This window comes from Vicugna pacos, chromosome 26 (genome assembly GCF_048564905.1).
Source record: "Vicugna pacos chromosome 26, VicPac4, whole genome shotgun sequence".
Taxonomy (NCBI): domain Eukaryota; kingdom Metazoa; phylum Chordata; class Mammalia; order Artiodactyla; family Camelidae; genus Vicugna; species Vicugna pacos.
In genome coordinates, this window is record NC_133012.1 from 1,903,426 (window position 1) to 1,926,640 (window position 23,215).

The 23,215-nt window shown below is 45.0% G+C and overlaps 1 protein-coding gene across 12 annotated transcripts in view; it reads right to left on the bottom strand.

Moving 5' to 3' along the window:
• PSD3 (pleckstrin and Sec7 domain containing 3) overlaps positions 1-23,215 on the bottom strand; it is a 398,292-nt gene that overhangs the window by 132,444 nt on the left and 242,633 nt on the right. The window contains exon 9 of one of the 12 annotated variants that reach the window (XM_072950175.1): positions 11,792-11,881. The exons of the other annotated variants lie outside the window; for them this stretch is intronic. Within the exon in view, the coding sequence (XP_072806276.1) occupies positions 11,876-11,881 (6 nt within the window). The 3' untranslated portion in view covers positions 11,792-11,875. Of the gene's footprint in view, positions 1-11,791; positions 11,882-23,215 lie in introns of those variants that run through there. 12 annotated transcript variants of the gene reach the window in all.

Consider the following 23,215-nt stretch of genomic DNA (forward strand, 5'->3'; position numbering starts at 1 on the left):
GAAAAGGTGAAAACTTTTGCTCTAAGATAAGGAACAAGACAAAGATGTCCACTCTCACTTCTTTGATTCAACATAGTATTGGAAGTCCTAGCCAGAGCACTTAGGCAAGAAAAGGAAACAAAAGGGATCCAAATTGGAAAAGAAGAAGTAAAACTGTCACTATTTGGAGATGACATATTATATATAGAAAACCTTAAAGACTCCACACAAAAAGTTAAAACTAACTTAAAACTTAGTTAAGTTGCAGGTTATAAAATCAAAATATAAAAATCTATCGATTTCTGTACACTAATAATGAACTATCAGAAAGGGGAATGAAGAAAAACCCCATTTACATTTACAATCCCATTTACAACTGTATCAACAAGAATAAAATACCTAGGAATAAATTTAACAAAGAAATGAAAAACCTGTACAGTGAAAATTAAAAAACATTGATGAAACAATTTGAAAGTGACCAAGTAAATAGTAAGATTAATATTGTTAAAATATCTACATTACCTAAAGCAATCTACAGATTCAGTGCAATCCCTATCAAAATTCCAGTGGCATTTTTCACAGAAAGAGAAAAAAAAGTCCTAAAATTTGTATGGAACCACAAGACTCCAAATAGCAAAAGCAATTTTGAATAAGAACAAAAAAGCTGGAGGCATCACATGCCCTGATTTCAAACTATATTACAAAGCTATAGTAATCAAAACAGTATGGTATTGGTATAAAAACAGACACACAGAATAGAGCAGAATAGAGAGCCCAGAAATAAATCCACACATATATGGTCAATTAATCTTTGACAAAGGAGTCATGAATACACAACGGGAAAAAGAGTTTCTCCAGTAAGTGGTGTTAGAAAAACTGAATAGCCGCATGCAAAAGAACGGAACTGGATAACTATCTTACATCATACACAAAATTTAACTCAAAATGGATTAAAGACTTGAATGTAAGACCTGAAGCCATAAACCTCCTAGAAGAAAATATAGGAGGTAAACTCTGTGACATTGGTCTTATTGATGATGTTTTCAATACCAAAAGCAAAAATACGTAAGTGGCACTCTTTCTGATAGTTCATTATTAGTGTACAGAAATCAATGGATTTTTATATACTGATTTTATACCCTGCAATCTAAAAGGCTTCTGCACAGCAAAGGAAATCATCAATAAAAGGAAAAGGCAAGCTGCAGAATGGGAGACAATACCTGCAAACCATATGTCTGATAAGGAGTTCATATCCAAAATATACAAAGAGGTCACACGACTCAACAGCAAAAAATCCCAAACAACCCAATTAAACAATGTACAGAGAAACTGAATAGACATTTTTTCAAAGAAAACATATAGATGGTCAACAGGCACATGAAAAGATACTCAACATCAACTAATTATCAGGAAAATGCAAATCAAAGCCACAACGAGGTAACACCTCATACTTGGCAGAACAGCTAGTAACAAAAAGTAAAGAAATAACAAGTGTTGGCAAGGGTGTGGAGAAACGGGAACCCTTGTGCACTGTTGGTGGGAATGAAAATTGAGGCAGCCACTATGGAAAACAGTATGGAGGTTCCTTAAAAACATTAAAACTGGAACTAACATATGATCCAGCAATACCACTTCTCGGTATTTATCTGAAGGAAACAAAAACACTAATTTGAAAAGATATATAGACCCCTAGGTTCCTTGCGGCATTATTATAATATCCAAGATATGAGCACAATGTAAGTGTCCATTAATGTACGAATGGATAAATAAAGGGGATAAATGGATAAAAGAGGGGTGGGGGAGAGGGAGAAATGAGCACAGGGGTCAAAAGGTACAAAATTCCACTCATAAGGCAAATAAGTTCTGGGGATGTAATGCACAGCATGGTAACTATAGTTAATAATACTGCATATTCGAAATACTGTATATTTGAAAGTTGCTAAGAAAGGAGATCCTAAAAGTCCTCATTACAATAAAAATTTTTTTAACTACGTAAGGTGGTGGGTGTTTAACTAGACTTTTTGCGGTGATCATTTCACAGTGTATACAAAGCTAAAATCATCATGTTGTACACCTGAAACTAATATAATTTTTGTTAATTATACCTCAATTTAAAAAATGTAAACATATCCTAATGAATTGGTTTGAATATCAAGTGCAAATGCTGGTCCAATATCAAAAAGCTGACTAAGACCCATCAGTAGGCAGGTAACACAAATGACGGAAAGCAGCCGGGAGGCCCCAGGGCGCGAGAGGACGCCACGGCCCGCGGGGCAGCGACGGCGCAGGGGGGCCTGATTTCAACCCGGGGGGCTAAGGATTCACTACCGCTAGATCTTCTTGTTTTGCAGAAGTAGCCAGAAGTCCAAATTATTCAAGGCTCATAAATTTTCAAGTGTGGTAAGAAAAAGAGCAACAAAAACAAACCAAAAGCCCACCAAGGGCCAGAATAAACACATGTGTCACCCAACAGGACCCCAGGGCTGAAATTCTGGTTACGATGACATTATCACTGAATAGACACAGCAAAACCCCCTGGTTTACGATATAGAGATTTAAACTTACGAACGCTTGATGTGTCACTTCATGAGATTCCTACAGTTCTGCGACATTGTTCCAGCCATTTCTCGGCAGCTGATAATCCCACTGATGATGGTCGTTTATCAGGCCACCCTATGCGAGACGCTGTCCTCAAAGAGCTATTGTCATTTAGCCTCACTGGCTCCTCCCAGCAGCTATACGAGAGAAGTATTATTACCCCCACCCCAGAAATGACATATCTACGCTTACGAAGTGTAAGTAATCTGCCGAAGACCACTGAGCAGAGTCGGGGATCTGAAGGCAGGTATGTCTGAAGTCAAAGTCTGGGCTTGTAGCTGCCCTAGTTAGGATGCATACTGACATATAAGTATGTAGTACAGCATAGTATTTACACAGTGTGTGTATGTATAATATATAATATATAAAAATACATTAAATGTTTAAAGTTAATATAAAATGAGCAATGAATTTTACAACTTTGATAAACGCTTTGTTGTTAAAAAAGCAACAGATATCAGAGTTCATGAATTTAAAAACAAGCAACGTTATTCTTTTTTTTCCCTTCATTTCTTAGCCCTTTACTGTCTGTTCTATTAGCTCAGGACTTGTTATTTAGTTTACTTAAAAATGATGCTTTCACAGGGAAAGATAGCCATGATCCTAAGTTCTGAGCTGAGAAAACGCATGCGTGCAGCGCAGCCGAGCTGACGCTCAGCGGTGCATCGTCCCGTGACCCGCACTGCACCTGCACCCTCTGTGTGCTCCGACTGCCCACGGGGCGCGCCTGCTCGACTTGCATGACAAATATTTTGTCCAAACATCTGCTGACAGGTCGGGGGAATATTTCTTATAAGTACTAGACAATGATAAGATTGCTTCTTTGTGTATGATAGTATTGTATGTAGTATAAGTACTTACACAGAATAGTATTTTTATATAACCACCAGAAGACAGCAATTCGTGTTTGTAACAGGATGGTGTAACAGAATAACACATCTAACAATATTGTAAAAATACATCTCTTAAAACTATTCACTCATTCATTCATATATAGTGAATACTCACTGAGTCTCTGCTACCTGTCAGGCTGTCTGGTTGTCAGGTGTTAATACAGCCACTGAAAGCCCAGCGGTGAATGCCCCGGGCACAGAGCTTAGCTTTAGTGGAGGTCAAAACAGAAAATAAAGGAGTAAGAGAACAAACAGTTCTGTCATTTTCTGGTAGGTGACCAGATAATTATCATAAGGTAATTAAGTAAGGTAACACAAAAAGTAGCTTTAGACTGGATGGCTGAAAAAGGATGTGAGTGACAGTGAGCAGCCACATGAAGACAGAGAGGGAGACAGCGGCGAGCAGCTCGCGGTGGGCCCGGGCCTGCTGGGGCTGGAAACACAGATGGAGCCCGGGGGTCCGGGCGCGGCTGGTGAGGAAGGCACGGAGGTCACACAGGGCTTCCCGACCAGAACACAGGGGTTAGTTCTGCGTGTGTTGGGCAATGCCTGGAGGATTTTAAGCAGAAGAGTGACCTGCTCTAACTCTTGCACTTAAAGGTCGCTGTGTGGAGAACGGACTGGAAGCGGGCAAGGGAGGACCTGTGGCGGTGGCGTCACCCAGCCTCGGGGCACGGCCATGGCCGGCTTGGGATGCATCAGACCATCCTCCTAAATTGTGGGAGAAGGATGGCCCATTTTCCCATACCTCAAGGACAGATAAAAAATAAGGTAAGACAGTTTCAACAATGGCACCAGAGATACACTGCCATCCATTAGTACTGAAAGTCATTTGAGCTAAAAATGCGGTTGGTATATTCGAGTATATTGTTACAGGAAAAAAGTAAGGTGCACTACAGTCTGTTTGGTACGTTTCCATCATGGAGGAAAAAGTATATATATTTGCTCTCATAATGTTTCTGAAAAGACACATAAGAAACCACTGCCTGTGATTTCCTTTGTAGAAGGCAGCTGGGGGAACGGAGCAGAATTTTCAATGCACAATCTTCTGTACTATTTGAAAGTTTACCACATCATGAATGCTTTACTTCTTCGACTAAAAAATCTAGGTGACACTATATTTTCACCTACTTGCACACATGATCGAGATCCTGCCTGTCTCTAGTTCCCACAAGGCCTCAGAAGGTGTCTAGACCACAGCCTGTGTCTTAAAGAAACAGCTGTTGGGAAGACAAGGCCCTCAGTGACATTGACCCTGCTTCCACGATTACGCATGGAGGCCGCATACCCAGGACAAACAACAGTGGACTAGGAATCAGCAGACTTGTACCCAGCCTGCCCCTTCCACCAGCTGCTGTGCCTGGAGGAGACTCGCACTCACGTCTGGTTTGTTCATCTGTAAAGTTAACAACACCCACCTCACAGAGCCACAAAGACGAAGTGAAACCGTCAGTGTGAAAACATGTGTACTCTGGAAAGCGACATGTAAATGTGCTGTTACCTGCAGGCCACACCTGTCCTCCCCAGACTGGACAGAACAGTTGAATTAAGCACCCAGAATCCATTCATCCCATTCCCCACGACACACACGCTGGGCCTGGGGAGGACCACTTACTGTGAGTCAAAGTGGCAGTTTGGCATCAGGAACAAATATGCCAACAACTAACGTGAACTGAGGGGCTCACAGTGCCGGGCCTGCCCCGAGGGCTGCCCACGCAGTACCTGGATTACCCACACCACCCACCGTGGGCACAGTTCCCACTTTACAGGTGAGGAAGATGGGGTCAGAGAGGGTAGGAAAAGTGTTAAGAGGTGGCAGAGCTCAAAAAGGACTCACAGGCAGTTTGATTCCAAAGCCCTTTTCACTTTTTCCCTTGAAAAATCTAGGCTTTCCCCTCCTGTCTCCACTTCGGGGCAGAGGAGCAAGCCTGTTACGTCTCTCTCCCCCCAAGACCTAGAATGACAAGGGACACGTTCCCGACCACTCAGAGCGGCGTGCCGTTCTCTCAGGGGCGCTCCCACCTGGGTGCGTGCCGCTGGCTGCAGCTCCAGCCCCGCCTCAGGACACGCCAGGCTGGGTGTCGGACAGGGAAAGGACCGATCCACTCTGGTGACATCTACTGAGCTGTTACACACCGAGCCCCGGGCTGGGCACTTCCGTGCACTCTTTAACTTAACCCTCCTCAACCTATGAAATAAGTATCATTTACTCCATTTCATCGGTCTCAGAGCTAGAGAGCAGGCAAACTGTCGCCTGCTGCAGGCTGCAGGCTGCCAGAGCAGATGCATCACACCCGTTAAATGAGTGTAACTTTTTAAAGCATTAAGTATATCCCCAAACTTGGCATGAGATGTACTTATACTGAACATTATTTGTTACGTATCTGAAATTCACATATAACTGGTGTTTTGTATTTTTATTTGCTAAATCTGACAACGCTCCCCGGTGACAGCCTTACTGCGGGAACTTGCACCCAGGACTGTCTGCCTCCAGGGCTCGTGTTTCTAGTCTCTGCTTTACACGTCTTCTTGCCCTTCCGGAGATGGGCTTGCCAAGACCATGTCAAACCCTCCTGGGAAGAGGGTCTGTATCTCAGGGAGAAGCTGTACTCACTGAAGTACAAATGGAAAGACTGCAATGCATATTCTGAAAAGACCCTCATCTTCAAACCAATGTGGGCTTAAAAACTCGTGTCCAAAAACATCATGTAGACATGATTTAATGGAGCAATCCTTACAGCCTGACTGCTTGGACAAAGTTAATGTATTAAGTCTTAGTAAATCTCCTTCTGTAGAGTTAAGGTTAATTTCCAAAATATTCTTCGGCATCTGTGACTGGTCTCTGACCTGTGTTAGCGCCATGATTTTCAAATTCATTGCCTTCACAGCCATCTCCTGACTTTGCTTTTCATTCTTAGACCCAAATCCTCTGACTTATTTATCAAGCACTTGTCTGGATTTGGATGGCTAAACCATGCTTTTGCAGAATATAGCAATAAGCAGTATTTTCAAAGAAGATTCTGGACTGTACTTGCCAAACCTCTTGTTAGACCCTCTTGTTGGTAAGCCTTACTTTCTGGGAAATGACAGGCACATACCACAAGAAAGGAAGCTTCATGCTTTTAGAACATTAAAAAAAAAAAACAAACCCATAAATTCCAAATGGCCTTGTAAATTACATGCAGTATTTTTTTAAATACCTGAGAAAAATGACCAATTATATTTAATGACCACAGACGTGATGATAAAGTTAATGTTCACAGTTAAAAACCTGTTTGCTGAGGAACACTCAGAGTTCTTTTTATAAATGGCTTGTAAAAACGATTCCTGGGGGACTGACATTTAGAGAGAACGCCAGGGATGGCATTTGCTCTGTCATTTCCATGCATTAGACAGAGAATGAAGACAAACCAAATGGAAGTAGATTTTATACAGAACAATCAATACAGCCAAATTAAATAATCTAATCCAGCGGCTACCAGGCTTTTGAGTTTTGTGAATAGGAAAATTTTCAGAAGAGATTTGGGAATCCACCTAGAACTGCTAGACTTTCATTTTGCCAAATGAGGAAACAAATTAAAACAAAACAAAACACGATCTACTATCGCCATCACTCCATGAAAATCAGTAACAAGGACAACCTCAAAATAAGGGGCTGTTTCCCATGAAAGGAGCTTCCTTTCACTAACACTCTCACTATGGACTGAAAACTTTGACAGCAAACAGCAGCAGAATGTGGTCTAGTCCCATCACTGCTAGAATACAGCATTCGGGAACATTTGTAATTCTTTAAAAAAAAAGTCCCTGTTATTTGGTATTTGCCGACAAAGTTAACTAAGATACGCAAACCATTCCAGTCAATGGAAATCATTCCAGCCTCATGAGTGCCCATCTAAATATGCTGTCCATTTTCCTTGTTACTCATTTTTCAACTTTCATCAGAGCAATACAGGCTTATCATTTTTATAATCAAAATTACAAAAGGCATGTAATGAATAACAATCCTTTGACTTATTGACCTCTGATTCTTGTTATCCAGAGCTAACCTTTTGCAGCTCCTTTTTTGTTTTTTTCTACTTTCAACATGAACTGCTGACTTTCACCTGTGGAACTCTGCAAAAAGAGCTCCTTTCTCTCTCTCTCTCTCTCTCTCACATACACACACACCCCTATCACTCCCCTTGCCACCTTCAATCCTCCTCCTAACATTATATCACAATCACAATTTAGAAGTTGTCAGCGCCTACCCTGCTATGCTATGCAGACACTACTCACTCCTGAGCCACATGTGCATCGGGCTACATTTGCTTCTTCGTCAACTTTTTGTTTCCCCTTAAGTGAACCATCACCTCATTTTGCTGTTGTTGACGTCATTTTCTAAGAGCCCGTCTCTCATTCATCACTACACTCTCCACCAAGAACTGGGACTCTCTCCTCCGCATGGTCCAACACTTCAAGCATTCTTGGTGACATTGTTGGAAACATCCTTGGAATCCTTTACTCCCCCACTCCAGTCTAAGCTGGTTGACTTCTGCCTCCTGCGTAGCTGCTGCTCTGGGCTTTCTTTTGCCATCACTGTGGGGTTCCCCTTTGACTCTGCTAGTAGATTTCCCGGGTGCTGGATGCTTTCTCTTCATCAAGTAACTTCAAGCAACACGCGCGAGGAGAGAGGGGGAGCCTGCCCACCGTGAAACGTGTGTACTTCTCACTTAACCCTCCTATTGTCAATGTGGGAATCTCTCTACTGGCCTCCACTGAGCCTAATTTCCTAAGTCCAAAGTCTCTAAATCTCTGGGTTAACCTCCCCAGAGAGGAGCTGCGGAAGACGGGGAATAGGTCACCTGGTTACACAAGGTAGGAGAAGGCACTGAGAGGGTCCAGCTACTAATTTTACAAAATGTAAAGGGATCTTCCTGTTTTGACCCACTGCCCCCAGAGGTAGCCAGTGACTGCAATTCCTGGCCCTTCCTGTGTTCTGTGGGGAAAAGCGGCCTCTTCTCTCCCTGGATTCCGGGTCTGCAGGCACCTGGGTTTCAGCTCTGTCTGGGCTGTTAAAGTGGTTAACAAGTCTACATGCTTTCCATCTTTTGAATTTTGCTGACATCTTGACAGCATCTGTCTCGTTCTCTGTGTCCTTGAAGATATATGAGTTCTGCTGTCATTTTAGTGGGATTTATGTAGGCACAGAGAGAAAAGCACATTATCTTAAAATTTTAATTTTAAGAGTTATGCTTTGCAGCATATAAATACCGTTTAATCATGATCTCAGAGATCACAGCAGGGGGTTGACGAGGCATACAAAAACCCTCTCCAAACACTGCCCAATCATTATGAAAGCATTCTGGAGAGCCCTTCTGCTTTACCTGTTGTTAAAAAAGTATTCTGCCAAAGAGAACTGTCATAAATCAGCACAAAGCTGGTACTTCATCAGTCCCTCTGAGTGACAGGAAAGAGCTGCTTCTCTCAAAGCACTTTCCTCGTCTATTAGGTCTAGCTAGTTAACTAGACCCCAACCTTCTGGTTTACCTACGCTGGGAAGACTTAGAAGAAAACGCTGATAAAAAGCTCAGTAGGAAGTCAGTCCCTTGCATTGGCTGCTGCAGCTCCGAGGTCTGGAGGTGGGTCTGGAGGTGGCCCTGCTGCCGGCCGGGCGCCCTCCCCACGCCCCGTGGGTTTCTCAGTTGTGGAACTGAAGCTGACCCCGCTGAACAGCACCTGCCTGCAAGGAGGTTACCGATCGTGGCTGGGATCTTACTTGATTTACGGGACTCAGACAAAGACTTGACTTGCCAGACTGGAACAGAGTGACTACACGCGCACTAACGTCCCCAGCCGCCCTGGGTACCTCGCAATCTCACACTGACCTGCAGGCCACAGCCAGCGTCATGCCAGGAGGTGAGTCAGGCTGTGAAGAGGGCCTCACTCACTACTTGCCTCAAAGTTTTGACATGCAGCATTCCGAGTGATCAACCTAGAAAAACGAATCCTCCTGAAATCAGATGATTCATGTGTACAAACAGTCCCTTAAATGTACCACCAGACCGTGGTAGACTGGATTTCTTGAAAGTAATGAAAAGTGATCTGCTTGGAGGATAAAATAATGCTTAAAAATCTTAATTAAAATCAAAGATAGATGAGAAGGCCCCGTAATAAGTTACTGAGGAGGAGCTTCCTTCTCAGCTGCTCGTGGTTTCTGCATCAATACTGATGGGTAGATGAAAAGCATCCTCCAAACTTTTCCTGTTAGTCCTCAAGCTGAATGCAATCTCTGAAATCTAAACCAGGCAACCGGCACGATCTAACAGGTTTCAACAAAGGAAGGCGTCGTCCTGGGAAACACAGGACCTCTGGCCGCCACGCGTGTTCCCAGGCGAGAGGTCCGGATGGTTCACTTCACGTTGTTAGGATGCTACTAACCTCCCTGGATCTTCAACAAAGGCTAACTTAAAAATGCAAACTTTTTTTCTCCCTCAACTCCCATAACACTATTCCACGGATTTTTCTTTTCCTCTTCCCTTGATTCTGACAAGGGGACCATACAGCTTGCCAGGAATGACGGTGTGGACCAGTGTTTCCTTCACAATGTTCAAATGCTGCATGGAAACTCTGAAACACCGTCATTGGAAGAATGAGCTCAAACAGAAAGCGTAGAACGCAGAATGACACTGGGGCTATTTTAACAACACTCAAAGCAAGGACACCACCCACTGGCACTTTAATCAAGTGAAAATGCATAAATAGTATGATAGCAAAGATCTGCTTTTAACCACATTCAAGGGTCAACTCCATCACAAGCATAGTTTGCTTAATATCCTAAACAATCATCCTAAAAAGAGGTATTAATTTACGTGAAATCACTAGCAGGACATGAGAAATTCAGAAACAACTTGGGGTGTGGAAAAAAAAAACAACAACAAAAATCAGTATCACTTTGCTAACTTTCTAATTTAATATAAAACTGAAGGTGGTAAAAGCTTCTATTTTGGGGGAAGGCTGACTCAAGTCTTAAAACAGTTAAACAGCTATTGAAAACGATGCAGACTGCAGACCTGCCTTCCAGAAGGGGCCAGGCGTCTTAAGACCTCCTTTGGGTAAAGATCACAGTAAAACATCAAAATGTGTTAGTTTGGCAGAATGACCACCTAAGGGAAAAGCATAATTTCTTGGGTCATAAGAAGGGACCCCCGTGGGAAGCCATGAGAGCCTATATAAGAAAAAGAGTCTGGAGATAAAACTGCTTCCATCTTTGCACAATCAGATTCCCCCTGTGAAACACACCTCCTCCTGGATTCGCTCCCGTGCCAGGGTTATAAGCAGTAATACGTTAGGTTCTTAATGTTCTGACCCTCATGGTTTACTTCTACTGTCCCTCTGAGGGGTCCAGCTGAAGGATGAACTTACGAGGTTAAACGATGTTATTCTTCAATTTCAGAATAAAAAAAATACGAAAAGATATTTGGAGGGAATTTTTCAAATTCTGACCAAGGACTTCCCCCATGTTATATGAGATACACAGTTTTGAATAGGCACATAGAAATGACCCACAAAACCAGAATCTCCTTCCCAGGCTCCAGCCTTAGTCTGAAGAACGAACAGGATGTGGTAAGAATGACAACAGTCCACAAACCTTTCCTGGAAAAACTTCAGGTCACAAAGGCGCGTTTCAGGTTCCTTTGGACACAGATTTGCTTCCCAGAGGGAGGAAGGGTTGACACCGACCTAGCCAAGCTGGAGCAGAGCCTCTGCAGAGCGGAGAGAACAGAGCTGAGGGTGCCTTGTGCACCACTGCTGCGCGTGTCACAGAGCAGCGAACTGGGTGCCTCTGTTTTCCTTTAACATACTTACGGTTAACTCCTAGCACAAGAAGAGGTTTATACAAAATACATCCAAACTCACCTGCCCTGAATCCAGCTCCATCTTTAGGTTTCTTGTACAGAAGGAACAGCCCTCAGTAATCCCCGAAAGGTCTCTGAAACAAACACTGCTCAGATCTAGGATGGCACTTTTACCAAACCCTGCACTTTGCAGGGGTCTCAGGGAAGAGAAGTGACTTGTCCAGGTGTACGCTGCTAACTAGTGAGCAGAACCCCAGCCAGCCGTGGGGACGCTGCCCCAGCCCCCAGCCCCGAGGGCACATGGCCCAAATGGCCCAGGTTTTCATCGGCACCACCCACAGTCCAGGGTAAACTTGTTTCATTGTTGGAGAAATTTATTTCTTTGCCATACTGCTGAATAATAGCTTTACTTTAAACAGTTCATTTGAATCCAGAAGATAATTTAGCAGAGACTCTTTGGTTTAATCTCTAGCCTCATACTATTCCTCAAAAATGGCTCAGGAATTCAATCACTCACGTCATGTTCACCCACAACCGCGACAGGAAAGCGCCTGGTTGAAATCTCCCTCATCAACACTGTATAATGTAGTTTGGCAAGAGACAGGGAAAGAAAAAAGGGATGTTATCAACATGAACTTTTACAGACTTATGTTTTAAACCAATAGTTGACTTACTCAAGTTAAAAACTAAGCAATACCAAAATAATTTATATTTGAGGTTATAACCAGATCCAGAGGGAAAATGTGGGAATGCGTGGCAGAACTGAGGCTTAATCGACATCTTCTCATGCCGCACACACCACATTCCAGAGTATCTGCCTTTTAAGAAACTGATTCCAAAATGCGGCTTCTGTGAGAGGCCAGCTGGGCCCGACAGCAGGGGGATCTGCTCGGCCCCCTCATGGCCGGGAGCGCGTGGGGAGCTCTGCCAACACCAGACCCTTAACAGATAAACAGCTTAAAGTCTGGTTAATTAAGACGTTTCAGTAATGAAGGCATTCTTCACAAAATGCAAGAACATTCTTCTAAAATGCACGGCCATTTCTGTCCTGCCTATTTTATCCGTTTCAGGATTTGAGGTAAGTAATGTTATCTGGGAAAAAGCCAAAGCCAGACTATACAGAAGCCTTAAAGAATAGGATTTTAAATGTCTCAAAGAAGAAAAAAGGCCACCCAGAGAATCGAGTTTTAAGGAAAATAACATATAGACTGCGTTTCAGTAGTTTAAATAATATTCTTCAGACTACATCAATATGAACCACAGAAAGTTAGAAAATTCGGAACAGAAGGCAAGGGGTTTCATCTTAAGTGGTGGCCGAGACCCCTGGTCCACAGGAAAGCTGTGCGCAGGGAGAGCGGGGCAGCCTCCCAGGCAAAGGGGATGGCAGGTGACCCAGACACCTCTCAGGCTGGGAAGACGGCGGGGGAGCTGTGGGGAGGGGGGACCCCAGGACAGTACAGTCGCCTGCCTGCCTGGGGGACCCAGGGCTGCAGGCACACTGCCTCCTGCAACTCAACTCTTTCTGGGAATCTTTTGCTGTGACCACAGAGGTGCCAGCTCACTCTGAGATGACCGAAGCTGAACAGCTCTCTCCGCCTACTTCTGAAAAAGGCTGAAGTCTGAGCTGCTACAGATTCTCCAGCTTTCTCGGCACTTGGGACGGCACCCTCCCATCCTGCCAGACCCCGGTACAAACACTTTCTCTTTAAGAGTGAGTTCTCTTAAGAGTTCTTTCACCTTGTCTAGAAAATAAACAAACAACACCCCGCCCTGCCCCAAATACTCCACAAACAGAAAGAAAAAAATTAGGAAATTTTCTTCATTTAAAAGGATTAGATCAAGGAACACTTTCAAGATATTTTGCTAAAATCGAAGGCAAGAGTACCTAATCCTTCCAGAAGTCCTTTCACACTTGTTTCGGATGAACAAAAATAAATAAACCAGGTAAAAAGTAAGTCCTACAGATGAATCAATATTTAAATAAACCATTATGCTTCTAATGGACAAAAAACCCAGAAGTTAGCAATGTGAAAAACAAAAGCTTCCAAGGAATACAAAACATATTTTAGCTCCAACTGTTTTGCAAAGGGACAATAATTACTGTACCTGTTCTAGAAAGAGCTGGAGCTCCAGAGAGAGAAAAGTAAATCCCGGGGGCGCATCACCAGTTAACAGTCCCTCACTGTCTGGTTTTTCTGGGGTTTTTTTGTGGGGTGGGGGATGTTTCTTCTAATTATTAGATTAGAAAGCCTGCATTTTGGATGAAGAGTCAGATAATGAAAAAGTGTTATTTACATCATGAGCAGGAAGAAATGCTGGTTTGATTTTAAGTGCTAAAAAAGTAAGGTGAATGAGAATCCTGAGTATTAACCCCTGGAGTAGAATGTGTTCGCTGTGGATAGGAGTCTGTGTTGATACGTATTTACACATGTCTATAATATAGGCTGTCAGGACATTTAGGGTGCAAGCCTCTAGTGTTATTCAGTTTACTTCATTTAGGGAAAAACAATTGTGAGTGGAAGATTAAGTTCAATCTATCTAATTCCCCATTCTAATGATTTTGTATTAGCTATTTTTTGTATTCAATTTGAAAAGACTAGATGATTCTATAAAGATATATCTTGCGAGATTTTGGAACTTTCTTGAATACACACTACCAGAACTTCATATGCTTCAAAAAATAGAATTAAAAAAAAAACCTGACTATAATCTTCAATGTACCATGTGATGGTCTACTGCCCACAGCTCTACCAGAGGTCTTTCCTACGCTTCACGCCTTCCAATGTCTGCAGTATCGCCAGCCCCTCCCCCCGAATGCTTGGGTTCTCTTGCGCAGATGCAATCAACCGGGGGAGCCGGGCTTTGTGACCAGCAGAGAAGAGAGTGGCGCGGCCCCCCAGCTGGCACGTGTGCTGGGTTCCCACCTCACAGAGCACGGCCACGGTTCTGGGCAAAAAGACAGTATTACAGGGCTTGAATTATCATTGGGATTGGCAGTAGCTGTGAATTTCCCAGAGCCTTTGCATATGGCGGGTATAGTTCATATTAAAGCAAAACCCAGAGATGCTTCGTGGCACTCTTCATAGAGACCAGTTTTAGAGCCATGTTGAGAAGCACAGACATGCCTCCGTGCATTCAGTTATTTAACAATATAGCAAGCCATCCAGGTCTATCTCGGCAGGAAACAGCAGTCATCACACCACGGGAGGTCTCCTACCAGTTCCAGTAGAATCCAGCGCAACCACAGACAGGTCATATTATCAGGACTGTGAAGACACAAGTTTCTCCCTAAAGCTACAGCTTAAAAAAAAAAAAGCACTGAAGAGGAAAGAGCTACATCTGAAGACGTTCTAGCTAGGAAAATCTGCTAATGATTGATGGGGTTAGGTCACACTGGGTCAGAGTCTAAGGGGGCAGGTGAGAAGCCAACATGTTTCTGAAATTCTGAAAGGTATCCTACGCCCCCTCGGCACCCCCACAGTGTTTTGAGGGAAACCTGTCATTATCAAAGTCTTTCGATAACATAAATGTCACAGACAGGGGCTGGCAAGGAGAAGCCAAACAGCGCTCTCCACGGTCTGGACGGAGGACCCGAGAGGACTCGGTGCTCAGCCTGCACACAGCCAACCTCCCAGGCTCCAGGATAATCACCTCCAGCCCCAGCCCCAGCGCTCCGCGCTCCCATGAGTCCACGATGCCATTTTTAAACCTGTGGAGTGGGAGTGTTTCTGAGTAGCCTGCTCCCACAGATGGTGGTGGGAAGAATGTCTAGAATATACCGCATGTAGTAATGCCCATTTCACTACGTAATCACTCCCCTCACAGCTCACATGAACAGAGATGATCTTATCCTCCAGACAGTCCCAGGAAGACAGCAATTAACTGCAGCACAGGACCAGCATACATACGTGTAAGGAACATGAGAGAGGAAATTCTTGCTAACTGCACACACCTGAGGCTCCCAACAAGCCAAGAGTGCAGTGTAGCAGGACCAGCAGGGCCAGGTCACTGCTGAACAGCAGCGCCACACGGGGGGAGAGCCGGGGAGGGAGGCGACAGGACCTCTCTGAAGGATAAAATCATACCCACGATCTCTGCGCTCCTGATGTTCTAAAAATACACTGCACTGACATGTCATTTGTCAAGGCAAGCTTCCTGAGATTAAAACTCCATCTCTGTGCCAACCAACACTTCCCCACAATCACCTCATTGCTTCGCCCTTGTCTTCCACAAACCAGTTCTTTACCAAACTGACCCACGCCACAGGCTTAATTTCTGGAGTTCGGCATCCATCCCTCTCACCTGATCTCACCTGATTATCTCAGAGCCATTTTATACACCTGACTTTCTCAGTCTGTCACTGCACGTTAGACACTGGCCAAGACTATCAAATTTTGTCACCCTAACATACAATTGTCAACACAGTTTAACATGGTATCTCTTTACCTTAGTCTCCTTAGCAGCAAACTCTGAGGAGTTGGAAATTTTCATAGACTTTGACCGGTGCGACTGCCGCCGGATGGAATCCTCCCGGGAGTATTTCACAGACCCTGAGGTCCTCACCCGCACCTTGCTGGTACTCTGAACACTGTTGACGCCAATCATTTCGGAGGTGGACTGGGGAAGGGGTTTGGAGAAATAAAAAGGCACTTTCCAGCCGCTGCAAGGCTCTGATGCTGGACGAGCTCCGCCGGGTGGTGCCTGAGCAGCTCGGAGCACTGAGATCGCGTTCGCCTAAGACACACCAGGTGCCTCCCCCAGCATCTTCAACTACCCTGTTTGCAGCGAGTCTGATTGTTCCAAGCAAAGCTCACGTCACTGGCTGCGAACAGGAGAAAAAAAAAAAGCAATCCCAGCCCTGCTACTCGTCTTTCACACACACACACGCACACACCATATTCACACACTGGAACAAATGGCAACTGGCCAGGCAAGCAATTCATTAACATTCCAAACAGCAACACTATTTGTCTTGCGATACTGTGCAGCAAGCTCATTAATGTCAACAACAAAGCAGAGTGACCACAAATAAAAGTCTCAAGTCATCTGTGAGGCACCATGTGGGGTGGGAACAAAGATAAATTTCCAAAATGGAAAAAAAAAAATAGAACGGGCATCGAAAGCCTCAGTCAATTCCACGCTAGTCGAAGGATGGCAGGCACAAAGGCACCCCGCGCTCATTTATTTTCCTCTTTCCTGTCCCAGGCCACACGTCACTTAATGGTAATTGAAACTGCACTGCCTTCTGAAGAATTAAAAAATTTCTTTCAGCCTCAGACCACTACAGCCAGGCAGTTAAACAGGAATTTTGTCAGCCTGCATGAGGAATCCAGAATAGGCATCTTACGCCACCTCCCTATCATACTGAAAAGTTAAAAAAGAAAAATCAGACAGTTGCACACGTTAACTTTAAACATGGCTTAGAGGGAGATAAGAAAAGCCAATGCTGATCAGTAAGGAGCAAGCAATCAGCTTTCCCATGAGCTCAAGATGCTCTGTTGGGCACAAGAACACCTGCCGGCTCCGGCAAGAGAACCACAACTGGAGGCTAACAGAAGACCAGAAATTTTAGTTTCTGACACATCAAGTTAGTTTTGCATATAATACTCAGGACCGCAACGCCTCACTCATCTGGCACCCCAGGGGTCGTGCGGGTCAGCCACAGGAGCCTCCAGATAAAGGAGGTCTTACTTTAATGTAAACCCAATTTTAATACAGTTTGTAAAAGACCAATCTGGAAGGCAGTGCTACCTCAACCGACCCCACTCCTCACATCTGAGCTTTTCTTTTATGACTCAGGACCACAAATTCCACACGGCACGTGGCAGAGCCCGACGCTCCTGCGCACGCTTCCCGCTATGTGGGCTGTGTCCTCTGCCGTCAGCGAGCCCGGCAGGTGATGTCTGCATTGGGCTCTGCTGCACCCCACTTCAGGGGCGCCCTCCCGCCTCCTCTGGCCTCTTCACTTCCCACCTCCTAGCCTTGAGGCACTATAAGCAAAACAAGGACATTAGATAATTCTGGTAGAATGTGATCTAAAAGAATAGTAGATGACAGGCTTTGGAATGTCTTGGGGCTCCTCTCTCCTTTAAGAACGCACTGAGTTCAGAGTCTATGACATCATTTTGGCTATTTTAAGGTAAACGTTCCTCTCTTCCCAGGTAATCTGAAGCTACTGAATCCTTTAAATTAAAAAAAAAAATTCTGCAGTGACTTTGTACTTTACCAGCACGTTCCAAAGACATACAAAGTGATGATAAAGTCGCTGGTTTAGAACATGCCTAATTCTAACCGAAGCATGTGATGATTCTATAGGCCAGGATGTCCATTTAACAGAAATAAGCCTGAGCTAGAAGTCACGAAGGAACTAACAGCAGAGCCAAGATAAAAAGTCAGAAAGCACTGGTGGGAGACGCGATCCCCTGCCTCAGCGCTACGCACGTGGACCCCGGGGCACACGCAGCCCACTGGGGTATCTACCATGGGGAGGAGCCTCCTGATGGACTTAATTTCCTTTCCTCCCCCAAAAAGGTTACATAAAAAGAATAAAAACCATATGCTAGCATGTACAGAAATGGAATCTGATATACAACACGATTTCTGGGAAGTTGAGCAGAAATATGCTATCTTTACCCAAATATGTTACCTTTATCCAAAGACTGCCCAACTGGTACTGCTATTCCTGCAATTATTATTGTTCCTAATAACTTTCAGCTGTTTAGCACCTTATACTTTGTGGCAGTAACATCTGTTGTCTCATATGGGTTCTCAGCTTGCGGGTCTTGTGCTGGGGGGCTGAGGTGAGGGGGGACTGTAGAAGCCCCCTCCCCAGACGAGAGAAGTGAGTTCGGGAGGCTGGGACAGAGCCAGCATCCGCATCCCTCGTTTAACCATACCACACACCACACAGCTTCCTCACACTGCTCTTTTCTTTTTAAACCTGGAAGAACCTTTCTGTAAGTCGGGGAGAGAAGCATCTTCCCCTACCCTCTGTTCCACTGGTTCCGGATCTCAATGAGGTGAAGAGTGCCATGCCCGCCTTGAGAAGCCCTGAGGCCAAGCACAGAGGATGCTGTAGGGTGTTTGAGAACAGTGCACGTGAAGAGGCTGGGGGCCCCTAGCCCTCGGGCTCAGCCTCCCAACCTCAGCTCGGCCCCATGACTCCCAGCACTAGTGTCTCCTTCAGGCAGGCCCGTCCCTCCCTCCCTCTGACTGCAGCCTCCACTCAACCCGTGCACCTAACAGCGAGCATCCCCACCGGGTACCCTCTCGCTGAACCCCAGTCCTGGCTTCTCATCATTCAGGGCTCAGCTCAAATGTTACCTTTCACAAAGGACTCTCTCTGGCCACCTCCCTACAGCAGCCCCACCCTCCCCCGCAGTCACTCTCCATCATAACCGTAACCACTACTTCTCCATCGCGTGGCATCCCTTACTGTCTGGAGTCCTGCGTCCTCTGCAGCACAGAGCCCACACGAGCACCTGCAGAGAGCAGGGGCTCGAGACTGTTTGTCAAATAAACCCCTTCAATGTACAGGAAGTTTCCCTTCTCCATTGCATTTCATGTCATTACACTTTGTTTTTAAGAAATTTCAGTGTATTTTTTTCTGAAAAGATGAATACAGTCGATGTAAAATGAAATTTTTTTTCCTAAAGATACAAAAGAACATGCAGTGAAATTTAAGTTTCCTTCCCACACTAGTTTCCCAGTCCTTCTGCCGAGAAACAAGCAATATTGCCAGTTTCCTATACATCCTTCCAGAGAGAATCCAGCCATGTGCACCCTGGGTGTGTGTGTACCCTTTTCCTTCTAATAGGCCACAAATGAAGCATGATATATATTCTTTCTGTTTCTTGTCTTTCCGTACCATCAAGATCATTCTGCACCCGCACACATAGAACTACCTCACTTTGACTTATAGCTGCATAGTATTCCAGTATACAGATGTATCAAGGTCTCATAACTGGACATTTAGTTCACTTTTTTGCTCCATAAATAAGGATGTAGCACTTATGCCTGTAACAGATCACATTTTAAATAACATATAACACTATGGTTTTCTAAACAAGTCTAGTTTTCCTTCTCTTACATTTATTTCCTGACACCCACAGGGGTGGTGTTAGGTCCATACGGGGTTCACAACTAGATTCACCATGAAATGCTGGCCCCGTCCTGCCCCATCCTGCTCTGAGAAGGCGTGGTCAATTTTAGAAGTTGGCCAGCCTGTGCAGAGGCCCCTGCTTGCTATAGAACAAATGCAGGCCTCCCGGAGAGCAGCAGCTGTTTAAAGTGCAAAATAACTTTCATAAAGCTTTAGTGGAAGATAAAGGTGACCTCTGTATCAAAGAGAAATTGTAGGAAAATTTAATTACACAAATTAATTAACTGGAAGGCTGGAAATCCGTATGTCACCTCCTGATGCTGTCTCTGACTGAGAACACTATTTGGTGCAGAAGCCCTAAAACGCTTCTAAAAAGTGTCCCAGCTACTGGTCAACAGAAAAACTCTCCAAACTCTCAACAGGCAGAGTCCCAGGGAAATGAACTCCACTTAACACATCGTTCGTGTGTCCCTAGTAGGTCCCGAGCGCTGGGGATAAACACACCACCAGTACCATAAGGCCCCTAACTTCAGGCAGCTCATACACAGCTGGGCGCGGGGAGCAGAACGGGAGGAGAACCTGCTGCCGCGACCGTAATGGGGAACACCTGCCGGGTATCGATGAACTGACCACCTGCAGACCTCAAGTGAGACAGACAGGAGGACACCAGTGCTGCCTAGGCAGACGAGTCCTTCCCGTTTTAGAAAACATCACGGAAACATTAGCAGAAAAGGCTGAAGACTGAGTTACGGACTCTGGAGAGAAGCCGAAGTGGTCATGGACTCTAAACACTGACCGTCCAGAGGTACGATCTACACGATACGTGGAAGGGCTGGTGCACGGGGAGAGGAGCTCTGGTTTATTTTCAGAACAGAATGGTGGCTGTGCAAGGACCTCGTGGCTCCCCTCGGTGAGCTGGGCGTCAGGGTGAGGTGCTCACTGAGGGTCTCAGGCCCCAGCATCTTCAAGAGGCTGGTGCCACTATGACGGAGGTGCTAATGAACGATTTCTTTCCTAGGCCATCCATTTGCACTTACTCTCACTGGAAGAACTGGAAGGAACCTTAGAAGTAACTGCCTTCACTCTCTTCATTCTATAGATGAAGATTCTTGAGACCTAGAAACAGGAAGTGACTCAGGATCTCATAACTAAGTGACAGAACCGAGACTTGTGTCCAGGTTTCCTGACAGGCAACAGGAGCTGGTTCTCTCCCATGCAGGTTGCTTCTTGAAAGCTAAGCATTCGTCAGCCACATTTTCAGAACGCAGGAAGGCCTAAAATGGTTCCTTTGAAATGGGAAATCCAATACTAGGAGACTGACTACAGAAGTGAAGGGAAGTCAGCCGGTCACTGCAGAGAGGAGGCTTGGAAAATCCGCTCTACCAATAGCGTAGTCTCGGGGTCCAGAAAGATATGTGGGAGCTCCCTGCCCCTGACACAGCAGGAACGAGCAGGCGTCCTTCCATTCCTTTCCATCCAGCAACATGACGGCAACATGAGCTAACCTTCTACAGACAGTATCTACTGTACCATGGTCACTGAGAGGACATAAAAACGACAGATGGTTTTAAATAATCAAAAGGGATAAACGAGATAAAAACGCGCTCCCTGGTTTATCTTTCCTGTCTTCTTGCAGGCTCTCCCAGCTGATACTTCTCTGGCCTGAGGACCAGTTTGTTGCCCCAGCAGACGGTGGCAGCCTTCCAGCGCTCCACTCATCAGGACTGGATCCTGATCGCTAGGTGGATCAACCACGTGAGGCTTCAATGCAGGGTTCCCTGCCTCACATCAGTGTTGGGTCTGAGTTGGGACCCTGTTGCCATGTGTCACCAATGTACCACCTTGATGGGGTAGACACACCTCAGACTATTTCCCAAAACAGAGTTCGGACAGTTCTCCCAGAACAGACACTGGGCCTGACCTCTGGTCACTTTCCTCCAATCCCAGCTTGATGGGCAAGCTTCACAGCCCCTTCCCTTTGTCACTAACACTTTCATAAAGGTCTGATTGTGCTTACCTTGACCACCTCAGCTGGACACAGAAGTATAAAGTTTTGTCTAGCAGTGGGGCTAAGGATTTCTGTCGTTCATAAATCATCACCTAGAATGTAAACTAAACCCAATTTTAATGAACAATCACTGTCTTTGGTAACTGGCAGTTGGAGGTGCAAATGCCTATGACTTGCTCAGCCTACGAGGACAGGCTCCCCCTCCAGCAGCCCTCAGCCTCGCCTGTGTTACCACATGCTTCAGTTCCATCTGTTCCTCATACAAAGCAACAGGATGGGGGAAAAAAGTCTTTAAATAGAACTTTCTTACGTTTAAAATTAAATAACATTCTTGCCGGGGGGCTGGGAGGAATAAAACCACCCTGTGAGCATGAAATAGTTCCAAACTTGAAAACACATCACTCACCTGTTATAAACACAAACCTGTCACATAAGACATTTAGACAAGGGTCATACATTAGACTTGCTATTTAGAAGGCCAGGAAAACTGCACCCGTGTGCTCATAAGACATCATTCTGTGGAACTGACACTGCACATTCAGCTCAGACGGCTTCAAACTATCACATGGAAAAGAAACACAGAACTTTGTCTTGAAGTTCCTAGGCCTTCTGGAGCAGCAGAAAACCTGTCATGTGTAACTGAGACACGGAATTCTTCCTGTGCCAGAAAAAGGTCTTCTTCATTCTACACCAAAGTATATACAAAATGCAAACACAGCGAGGGTGTCATTTCAGAGCGTGCAAGTCTTTTCTTCTAGTTGTTGGAGGAGGTCACCAAGAGGGCATGTCCACTGGTTGACCTTGGAGCTGGACCCAGTAATCGGAGGCTCCTTCCAGCCTCCTTTCTTGGAATGTGTGTTCCACTTGCCTTCCCTACGCTAGGAGCTGCCTGAGGATGCAGCCTGGAGGCAGTAAAGTGTTGCTAGGACCACCTGGACGGCCTACAGGACTGGACCTATTCACGGCCTCTGTATAAACTTTAAGATCCTAGAGGCAGGTGCAGAGATTTAGTCGTCTCTCAGCTGCCCGCAGCCTCGTAAGCCTCGTAAGCCTCGTAAGCCTCGTAAGCCTTGTAAGTAAGCTCTCTTGTGTCTTAAACCTGCCACCTCCCAGCCTGGGGTGGCTGCCTCTTACTCCAGTCTCTTGGCCTTCCTTATACAGTGAGCCAACACCAGGGAAGAAACCAGTAATTACAGATGGGATGGTAAGTGCTGAGAAAATATTCTGTTTCAGTAGCTAATCCAGTCACCCCTGCCCAAAATGATCTCTTTCTAGCATTTAGTGTCAATTCAAGGAATCTTCCCTAAGTGCTCAGGCCTGCCAGGCACAGAGTCCAAGAGGAGACAGAAGTCAGACCCACCGCCTGTGCAGAGCTCCATATCAAAGACAAATTATTCTCCAAGGAACAAACAGTGCCAATCACAGTACATGACTTGACTTGGCAATTTTTTCCAAAAGAGATGATTTGTATGGAGAGAGCATCACTTTTTGCTGCCTTACTTTCATTTATCAGAAAGTCCTCTAAAACTACTAATTTTCATTTTCCATTTTGCTTTTGATTTGTTCGCTTGGTAGTTTGGGTTACTTATCAGTTTCTATCGATTCTTAATAATTTCAAATCATATTTAATTTCACCAAAAAGGGTCACCACCTGGTGTCACGTAAGAGTAACTGTAAGCTCTATGGTGCAAACGACAAAACTCCTGTTTAATTCTGTTCACTGCTGTGGTTTCCCTCATTTGCTATTTCCCCTCAGGCGCTAGGAATAGAAAATTGAACAAAACCAGGCAGATTCCTTCTC